Source organism: Dinoponera quadriceps, unplaced genomic scaffold (assembly GCF_001313825.1).
Source record: "Dinoponera quadriceps isolate SergipeBrazil2010 unplaced genomic scaffold, ASM131382v1 scaffold545, whole genome shotgun sequence".
NCBI lineage: Eukaryota > Metazoa > Arthropoda > Insecta > Hymenoptera > Formicidae > Dinoponera > Dinoponera quadriceps.
Window position 1 is genome coordinate 454731 of NW_014554681.1, and position 11224 is coordinate 465954.

Here is an 11224-nt window from a genome sequence, read left to right on the forward strand (position 1 = left end):
TACTATTAAAGTATCTATGATATGAGCATAAGAACGTTTCGATTTTGTTTTCATTTTTTGAAATCCTCAACAAAATCGAAAGGGAAGATCAAGTGTCCCCAGGTTTCCCGATAAGAATTCTAAAATTTGTAAACAAAATTCTAAATAATTCTGCATAAAATTCCAGAATTCATAAAAAAGAATCATCTCTAACTGTTAATAAAATTGAGATATCTTAGAATCAATAGAAAATTTCATTTCGAACGAGGGGATTAATTCCGCGTGGTTTTCAGGGCTTCATCATCAAGAGGTGGCGCGGCTGATCGCCGAGTCGTTCGCGCGGCGCGATCGGAACGAGATCGAGTTCCTGGTGGTGGAGGCGAAGAAGAGCAACCTGGAGCCGAAGCCGGCGGCGCTCATTTTCCTGGAAGCGTAGCAGGAATCTCCCACCTCCGAGCCGGAACCACCGTAGCCCAACCTGACCAAAGCTCGGCCGGCGGCGATTCAGGAGCGTCGCCGCCGTTGAATTCGATCGAGACTGATGGACACCGGTAATTATTCCGGACAATCCACGATTTAGCCTCGCGGAGAGAGTTCTAAACAACTACCCGTCTCCCCGAGTTCTCGATTCGGACGGCCGAGCTGTCGGTCAGCTGCTAATTTACCTGGCCCTGGTGGTGGGAACTTCACTCGCTGGCGAAACAACACAACAACAAAATTCAGAAAACACGGAGAGGGGCGACGAAGCGAAGGGAACGACGAGACGCCGGGAGGATGACGAAACCGGCTTCCGACTCTGCTCGGGACTTTCGGAGGATCAGGTCGAGGCTTCACAAAGTTAACTCGAGGATATCGAAATCCACGAATCCTGCCAACGAGATACGAGGAAATCCGAGAATCCCCGGGGACTGTCGCGCAGCTTAGCCGAAGTCGCACTCGCTCGAATACTTTCCTCTCCTCGCGTGACCGGCGGTCATGCGAAGAAGATAAATTTGCGTCGCGTTCAACGTCGCGAGACGACCGCCACGAAAGAGAAAATCCCTTTAACTGTATATATATAATACACCGCTGTACATATTTTCCTCTAACAGACAGTTCGATAGAGAGAGCAAGTAGCCACTCCGAGAGCGCCGAGACCGGTGAACTCCGAAGGTCCCGAAGGCAACGAGCCGGTCTGTGGCGCCTCTGTGAGCCGAGAAACTACTCGTTCGTCGATTAATTGCGCGATCATCATCGTCGTCGTCGGTCACGAGGATGCTGCCGTTCGACGCGAGATAGCTCCGAGACGCGGGAATGTCCTCGGAGGAGGCCGCGGGGAAGTAAAATCGATCATATTTTTCATCGGCATCGGAGCGTCGTAGCGAGCACAGCATCCGATGGTTGCTTCGGGGACGAGGACGAGAGGAAACGAAGCGGAACGTAATGGATCGTGCAATGTGCCAAACTAACGCAAGCTGTTTCACGTATACTAAATATATATAAATTGCTGCTAATCGATAAGGGATTCGTTCGGGGAGATACGGTGACGCTCTCTCCATCACGTGCGATCGCGGGAACGCGCAAGCGAATGCAACGAGAGTGCAGACCTACATGCTCACAGTGTTGCGTGAAGATTACCTCACACACTCACAGACACACACGTTTACGGGAGTATATTTGCGCGGGCCGCGACGACGACTAGGTCGAGTGGCGTCCGCTCCGGTCGGCATCGCGCCGTTGATCAATTATGAGAAATGCGGAAGATACGCGCAACCGAGAGGCGGCAGGGCGCGAGTCCAAAGGGAAAGATAAATCAAATAAACGCGAGATTCGTGCGCGAAATTACGCGAATCTCTTTCTCTCTCTCTCTCTCTCTCTCTCTTTCTCGCTCTTTCTCTACTCGTGTGAAAATAATTTGTCCTCGCTGAAGATTTACAAGAATGTTTTGTAACAATGCATCGATTGATTAGATTAAAACGTGATTCCGATTTAGACTCGAAACTTCGTTGTGGAATTCGACGAATTCGAAGTCGCTCCCTCCCGCTTCTCGGTCGCGGCCATGTTGATCAAGATTTTCGTTAATTCGAGTGATTAGGTGTCTTTCGGCTGGTCCTCGAAGTCGCGCCTAATATCGCTTAATAGTCTGTTAAATGTTACTATATACATTAACGTTAACGTAGTTGGTAGACGTTGATCGGGCGTCGCTAGGATGTCGTTCGTTTATTGCGTTGTGTGTAGAGAATTTTAACTCCTCGGGCGCGCGATACATCCGCGCGAATACACTACCACCGCGTATATTTTTCAATCATTTCAACTTAACGATCCATTTCCGAAGTTTAAGATTTGCCGAAGTTGATTCTTCTGGGAAATTATATCGCCATTGTTTCCGTTCATTTAGCAATTAATGGTTGAGGATAAAATTAGTCTAGCGAAGATAAAAAGTCGAAGCAATTGAGTTAGAAAGAGGATAAAGATATCACGTTTAATTAAATACTTAATCGAATTGTAAAAAACACGGACGATTACCAGACATCACGTGTGCGCAACGGATATCGCGACCCGGGAGGGTTAACGATTATTTTTTTGTCCGTCGAATGGCCGAAGTGCGTCGATAATCGTCATCGAGGCGGAATTAACGACGATCTTGACCGAAATCGAGATGGCGTCGACTCGTTTGTTATGTGAATTGTTGAGGCTTAAAAGAACTATATTACTCACGTACACAACGTACACATATTTATACATGTACATATAAGTATTACGGTGAAAGAGGAAAGGGAAAAAAAAGAAGAGAGAGGAAAAATTACTACTGTAGCGGAATTGCAAATCGTACCTACTGGGCGTTAAAAGCGCGTCTCGCCGAAGGGAATAATTTAAAGAAGATATAAAATAAAAGCGTACGCGGTATTTTCAAAGAGAAAATTATACTTAGAGGTGCATACACGAACACACATACACACATAGCAAGGGCCTGATCGAGTTCGAGTTCAAGTGATGGGAAATCACGGGGGATTCTGCGAAGAGATCTGAGAGGTGAATTTTTCTGAATAAACTCTGGCTGCAGGGAAAAAGCACTTAATTGAAAAGGGGAAAGAGACTCATGTTCTTTCCTCCCGACGCCTAAATTACCGTTGTATGATTTCGAGAGCTTTCCACCGTGTCTGTAATTCATCGTCAGATGATGGGATCGAGTCAATTACGTTATCATCGATAATTGTAACGGACAAGGAATCGAAGATCGTTTTTTTCCCCTTTGATACGAGTGCTTCTTTTCTCGAGTCGGGAAAAATTAACTCGAGACTCATTCTCGCGCGTATGTGCACGATTCCGACGATTTCACGCAAGAGTGCTAGTTACCCAAATGAGTTGAGGATTTATAGAGAAGCTGTATTATGTATTACCTTCACACGTAGATAAAAAGTTTAGAGCGAAGTGGATAGCGCGTAATAATAAATGCGTCGAGAGTATTTTAATACAATGACCGGAAAAGAAAAGAACAACTGGATCGCCCGTGATTTTTCCAATTAAAAAAAAAAATTGTTAGAACTATAGAATATGTTACGCGTGCGAGCAATTATGCAGTTGTACGAGAGCCAAATCGAGCCACAAGCAAAGGGAAACATTTAATCTCCAGGCGATTAAGCCCTTACCGTATATGATGTGATACATGAACATTGCATACAAATATATATAATGTCTCATCTCCGCTTCAGTCAAATTTCAGGAAGGGAATTTTTGACATATTCGGCTTTTTCAGCTAAACTTGCACAAAAATTGTTTGCTATGATTCTACAATTTTTCATTTCAATTTGCCCTTCGATAATAATAATTCAAATATATATGTATGTATATATATATATATATTTTTCGATTATATATTTTCTCATATGATTGGTAATCACACTCAGAGGGAAAATTTATTTTAGATGTATTCGAGAAGCGATCGTATTGTAAGGGCTTAGTGGCCGAAAATTTCAGCAAATGTGCCAAAAAGTTTGCGCTTAATCACACCGATCACCGACAATGACGGCTTCATGGTGACATAGACACGTCGAAGAAGAGAGAGAGAAAAGAAAAAAAGAAAGAGAAACACATCAAATCGAAAAAAGGATTTCCCGAAGCACATATGAATCTTTTCTTCGCTATTGTTTTATAGCACGCACGGGAACATAATAAATCGCTTCAGTCACTATGTCACAGTGAGAAGAAAATCAACAGGGTACTGAAAGAGCAACTAAGAGAGCGCAGGATGAGCAAGCAAAACAGTCGAAATTGCGCTTTACTTTTCTTACCGGACGAGAAAAAAGAGGGAGAGATAGGAAGAAGAGGAGAAGTTTTCTCGTTTGACCGACAAAATTTATCGAGAGGATCGTGGCTGAACTCAAGGGACGAAAAAGAACGAGATGGTGGCTCGAGGATTTCGGAAGACGACGGGGAACGCACGAGGGAGAACTTGACAGATAAAATAAGATGAGATATTTTTGTAAAGCTTTCGATGTACACCGCAATCCCAGAAACGTTCGAAGATCTCAGCTGACATATCCGACAATGCCTTATCGCTTTTAAAAACGAAAACTATCGAGGAACGCAATGCGAAAAGGAAAGACAAAGAACCGGGAAAAACGTGAGACACCTGATATGTGAGATTCGTCCGAATGAAACACACGAATGCACACACACACACACACACACACACACACACACACACACACACACAGACTCGACTTCTAGGTCGATATTTCCTTACTAAGCCCCAACACAAAGTGGAAATGTTAAGGGTAAGGATTGAATGATGTTAAGGGTAATTACAAGATAAAAATATCAAAAGAAAGGCGGAAAGAGATCGTTTAGACGGAAAATCTTAATCCTTCAGCATTTTCGTCTTTTAATGTCGTGTTGGGATAGATCAAATAATATCAATGCGGTGGTGGAACCTTACACGTTTCATTCGAACAAATTTCACATAATGCCCCATCCATTTCCCGCCTTCCGAGACATAAAACACCGCGAGACACTCGGTAGCGCTTAAAAGTGCTTGTAATAGCGCAGTCTTAATAGTGTGGCTGCTCTACCTTTCCTCGTTTTAGGATACAATTCTACAAAATTAGAAAAAGAAGAAAAGACCTAACAGAAAGATAATAGATAATTAAAGCAAGGGAGAGAAAAGGAGATCGGGATGACGCAAACATCGATATCAAATTGAGCATTAATTAATGAATTAGTGCCGCAACTTTCTACCTAGGTAAACGTTACTTACTTTCGCACGCACTCACGCACGAACGGAAAATTCACAAGTCGCGAAAGTGTACGATTTCGTTCGCGCGCTAATTAAGCTGCGCCTAAAATCACGTTCCGAGTGAGCTCTTTAAAAATCCTCCTTAATCAACGCTTTTCCCCGATGAACGATCTAGTACTCTTGAATTGTCCTCCAAGGTCTCATTTTAGACGGAAAAGATAGGAAGAAGGGGAGGAAGGGAGGAGGAAGGAAAGAGAGACAGCGAGTACAAGCGCGTTTTTAAATTCAGAATCGCGCGGGAGTCAATTCGACTTTTTTAAGGGTTCGATTACATAACGAATTATATAACAGTAGCTCTCTTTTACGAAATAACGACGTTAAAGTCTTCTCGACCACCACGTAGACCCTGACCCAGACTTAAATACTTAATCTCATATTCCTCGTAGAAAGTAGACGGAAAATCCAAGGTATCTCACGTGGCATGTTAGCGTATCGTGTGATGATTGGATATAATACCGGGGACGTTAATTAAGCAACAACACGGAGCAACAACTGATACAAAAGTCTCGCGTAACTCCTACTCCTATTTACTTATCGCGATCGGAAGAGGAGAAAGATAAGCGGCGGAAGTCTCAAATAAAGGTGGGCAGCGCGCTATTATCGCGTCACCCGCGGATTTTCGCGCTCTATAGTGCAGCAAATGAATAATAATATTAATGAAATGACGATTGTTCAATAGATATTTTCCTGTTTATACTACATCGCGTGTCTATCAATTTTATTCATTTGTCTATTTGTTTTCGTTGACCTGCTCCGATTGTAAAAATTATATTAGCTTATTTTGTATCAAATTTTTGTGTCATGCCTCTCGGAATACAACCGATATAAATAAGGGTGATATCAATCCTTCACATTCGCATTTCAATTAGTACATGACGTCATCACATGGACTCCTAAATGTACCGAATAAAAAAGGATGAAACAAACGTATCGTATTATCGTTGGGAAACGTGACATTTCGGATGAAATTGAAATTTCGGATGAAATTTCCGAGGAAAAATTCAAATGGCGAGTACAAATTATACGATAAATACAATTGTGTATTCATCTAATTTTCTTCGCGAATTAACATTGGTGAGATAAACGCGGTACAATCTTGATGCCAAGCGTGTATTCAACACGCAATATGACGAAACGTCATCTCGCGCGACAAGATAATGGCACGTCTCCACCTCAGCATCGACACACGTAAACCAGTGTAATTGTAATCGTAATTTACTATTGTATATATGCAAGAGCTCGTTCATACGCGTTTCATATATCATCACACTTTTGCAATCGACTCGTACGTCTGACACACACGGACATGAAATACACACGCATACATACACATATACACACATATCCACAAACACATATACAGACACAAGGCGCATGACATGGATCAAAGCGAAATCAACGCGCTGGATTGCGTTAATCGAGTATTCGTCAGTTTATTGTACGCCTCGAGAAAAATGTTGTTGCAAAGAAAATATAAAGAATCTAATAAAGAAGATAAAGCAAATCAGCTCACACACATGTGACCACGCATAGAGCCACGTAAGAGGAAGGTGATTGCGACACGTGGAGACGCGCGTCGCTCACCGACACGGCATGTGCGAGCGCGCGTTGATATTATTATTATTGTTCTTATCATTATGATGATTATGGTGATTATTATTACTACGATGATGACGATTATTATTACTATAATTGAATAAAACGTTCACCACAAAGATCGGGTTTGTTTGACTCCTCTACTGTCCTTTCTTATTCTAATCTATAAATTAAAATTTATCGTAAAAAATGTGCGAATAATTGAAATATATTTAGGGAATGTTTAAGTATATTTAGAAATTGATAATATTTTGAACATTAGAATATTCACGTAAATATCCGAACATCACAATTTATGAGTGTATTCTAAATCAGCCTGAATATGCGGAATGTTCATAATACGATCGATTGTAATTTATACGTTTCAATTCGCTCTTCATTTCAAAGCTTTCAAATATTTATCGCTATTGTTTCTTCAGTCCCGCCCGTTGGAAATCTGTTGACTTCACTTCCCAATTTCCCCGGAGGAAAGAAAAATAAAACTAATGTCTGATTTACAATGAAATATTTTTCAGCGTGCTTCGCAGACTTCGTGAGCGCAAAGTGTTTACTCCGCTTTACAGACAAGAGCCGCTAAGCTTGTTTTCGTTTGCGTCACTCGCCTGGCGTGGGATTTAGGTGGCGCTTGACGTAAGAAGAAATGCACGAAAGCACCCTCGCTCTGCAACATTTTACGGGCGCTATAAAACAGCGGCCAATAACACCATCGATTGAACTAAAACTGTATCAAGGACTTTCTCGACCGATTTATCCTGCTGATTTCTTCAACAAGTGGCGCTGCCCTGTAGAAATGAAATTAAACAAATCTTTGCTTTTGGCTATGATTAAAATCGCATGGCGCCCAAAATAAAATAACAGAAAAAAAAGCAAGTTATAAAAAATATACCAAAAAATATACAACGCATAAAAATATATTAAAAATTATATCCGTTAAAATCTATTTTTTTTTATATTCGTTTCAAAATAATTTCTCTTCCCCCATTTTATTATTTGTTATGTACAATATAGCCGCGTACGCAATATAACAATAGATCATAAACAATATCAGCGAGACTTGTGGCTCTACACGTGTGAATATAAAACTACGCAATATAAATGCCGCGGCTATTAAAAGATTACCGAGAACGTCCGCGTATCTTAAGTCCCAGAGTTTGTTATTTTAAAGATAAATATTCGCCACGGATAGAAGTGGATTGTGGAAATGGTAAAAGCGGAACGCGAACGAGGTGGCTCGCGGAAACACCCAAATTAGAAGTCGCCCACACGAACTTCTGTTTGGAGTTTACACAGGCACGATACGTAACTCTCAGCTGATCGATAAGGGGGGATAGCTCCTTACGCAACGGAACGGAACGGATGCGCACGTGATATGCAAGCCTGTTAAGAGTCGCGCGAGGGTTTACGGATTTCCATGAATTTTCGCGTATTTTTGCCAAAAAGAATCATTTACAGACGAGTAGTGCTACGAGAAATTTTCGCTCGAATTCTATTTACAAATTTCAGTTGCTTTCCACGGGACTAAACGCAGTCGATTTATGCAAAGAATAGGGTGCGATCACGTTTGATCGATAAGATTTTCTCGAGGGTGAGAAACGGATGGAAGTTTCGGCGCGTTTCCTCGAGCGTGCCGCGCAAAATGAAACGAGGGAATTAGAAATGTAATTTGACTAAGCATCAATTGAGTTTGTGGATTAAACGAGCCGTGACCGGCCGCAGATGTCGATCTAATTTTTAACAACGCGTGCAGCAACGCCGGGGGGTTTTTCTAACAGGGGGTGAATCGGTTCACACGTTATTCTCTGTGGTTTAACGTGTATCGAAATTACTACAAAAATGCGATCGCGATAATTCAACACAAAGATCACGTTTAACGTGCAAAAAGTTCGCTGTTTTTCTATACTCCATAAAAAGTAACATATAACAAAGTATTTTCTTTAGAAAGTTTTATGATAAAATTCTTTTTAACAAATGTTTAATCTAATATCAGCTTTGACTTTTTTTCATCGGCAATTTCAGTTTCCTTTGATCTGAAAAATTCTACTAAATTAGAAATTTATTCATAAAGTAAAACTGATTTCGAAGATATTAGGCACACATTTATTAAATTAATTCTCTTTATTTATTTAATATAGGACGTTGAAGACTTCGTGATGTCTGAATTGAGCTTGGAAACTATTACTTGACGATCTGTCGGCTATAGGACACTTAGAATCTGTTTTCCTCCCGACAGGACGACAAACGGCGATAGCACATGTCCGTGGTGGCAGATGCGATTTCTCGCATGTCACGAACCTCGATCACGGAGCAATCTCAAGACTCCCGGGCGCCTTTCTTGATTCACGAACAATGGAGATCGATGACAACCGGTGTACATCCGAAACGCGAAGAACCCGACGACCGTTTCCGTCGCAGACGCAGATGTGCGATTTCACGAGCGCGCGCGTGCCGATCACAATGGATCGATGATGACACGGGGTCTCTTCTGGATCGAACAATGGAATTTGACTGCTTGAGTTGCGGCTTGAAAACGATAGGGAAAGAGAGAGAGAGAGAGAGAGACGCTAATCTCTCCGGAAAATGACTCATTTTTTGCCGCGGGACGATCGCGCGGATGCAATTCGGGAATAGATACCCGTAAAATCGCCGCTGGTAGAACGATAAATGTTCACTTAAGTTTCGTAAATACTCAAGATCGTGGGTTCCATCGTAAGTTAAGTGAAATTGAATTTAACAAATCACGTTCGTTCGGGTCAATCTAAAGTTACATTAATATTGGATTACGAGCGGGTAAAATATTACAGCGTACCCGATCGTAATACCTCGCTCAAAAAGATCCACGTACGAAAGAAAAAGAACTTTACACCCCTTCTTTATTCGCCATCGATCCGATGTTAGTCTTCATCCCGCGTGATCCTCGCGAAAATCCTCAGCTGCCGGCTTCAGCTGTCGGGATCGGGGCGGCGAAGAGAGCCGGCGCGGTGTTGTTGGAAGCGTAAAGGGACGAATCAAACGAGGGGGAGAGATAGAGAAGGAGAGAGAAAGAAGGAGGAGTGGGGGGGCGAGGACGAAGGGCAGAATGCGAAAACCGACGCGGGGTACGAGCCTCGCGCGTATGCCACGAAGATACGCACGACCCCCGAGAGGTCCGTGCAGCACACGCGGCAGTATGGCAGGCAGGGTGATTCTCCCCCCGCCCTAAAACTACCACCGACCGCTTCCGGGCTTCTAGCCGGCGCCGTTGGCGCGGAATTCACGGCTTAGGCTGTCAATGCCTGCGGAGCAGCAGCAACCGGGCATCAAACTGGCGTCACCGGGCGACCTGGTGGCACACGCTGGCGAATCGCCGACACGAGCGGGTGCTCCTCTCGCTCTCCTTCGCGCGCCTACGCGTTCTCTCGCCCGCGCGATTTATGGATTTACTAATCGCGTCGGCCTGATCGCGTCGTCCCGATGGACGCAGCAAGAAGACGGACCGACGAGTGTGCCATCCGATGCGGCGGGCGGCGCTAGAAAACGTTACCGTGGTCTTCGGCTCTCCCTACGTCGGTGATGTCCGAGTGTTGGAAGATGGTTTTTGCGGTTCTCGAAGGAAGTGCGCCGATCAGTGCGATGTTTGAACAGTGTTAGAACATCTTCGTTACTTTCGAGCCGAGTATATTGCTCGAGATCGCTCGAGCGGAGTTGAGACATTTTTAGCGATGTATTAAACTCATCGATCCTGACAATATTAAATTTTCTTAATTACTTTCCAAGACTCTTCAGAGTGATCGAGGAGCGAACAAAGTGCGCAATTGTAAAAAAAGAATGTAGCGTTACGGTTTAAAAAGTTTTACAAACTCGAAGGAGACAATATGTTTTTGAGACTATATAAATTTTTATCGCGAAAGAAAGGGGGAGGAAAAATTCGTTGACATCGAGTCAAATATATCTTTGTGAAACGTTTTCTCCATGTCGAGATGTTCTCGAGTAACTGAGTCAAAGTGAAGAGTGTGACGAACTGATGAAAAGGCGAGCAAGAAATTTAATGCAAGAACAGGCAGACAGCAGAAATCAAATCATCTCGCGAGTGCAAACCTCAATAGCTAATAGCTAACAATGCTGTGGCCAGAAATACCCTAATCTAATATCTAATCTATATCGTTGCGATGCAACGATAATATCTATTGATCAGGATCATTCAGCCGGCATGACCGACATATATTTAACGGAGTTAGTTAATCAACGTCCGGTGCCATTAAACGAGAGCAATTGACCAACGTCTAATTTCTATTAGTCGAAATCGACCGAGCGGTGGAACAACTGGTCTTCACCGGCGAGGATTAATCGAGCGCGACTGCTGGTGCGATTATTAATCATCGATCGGCTAACGTCGAT

The 11224-nt window shown here is 43.0% G+C and overlaps 1 protein-coding gene across 1 annotated transcript in view; it reads left to right on the forward strand.

Moving 5' to 3' along the window:
• The window catches only part of LOC106740845 (whirlin), a 67350-nt gene extending 60774 nt beyond the window's left edge, over positions 1–6576 (forward strand). The window contains exon 15 of the mRNA XM_014612288.1: positions 273–6576. Coding sequence (XP_014467774.1) covers positions 273–415 — 143 coding nt within the window. The 3' untranslated portion in view covers positions 416–6576. The remainder of the gene's footprint in view (positions 1–272) is intronic.
• The last annotated feature ends 4648 nt before the right edge of the window (positions 6577–11224 follow it).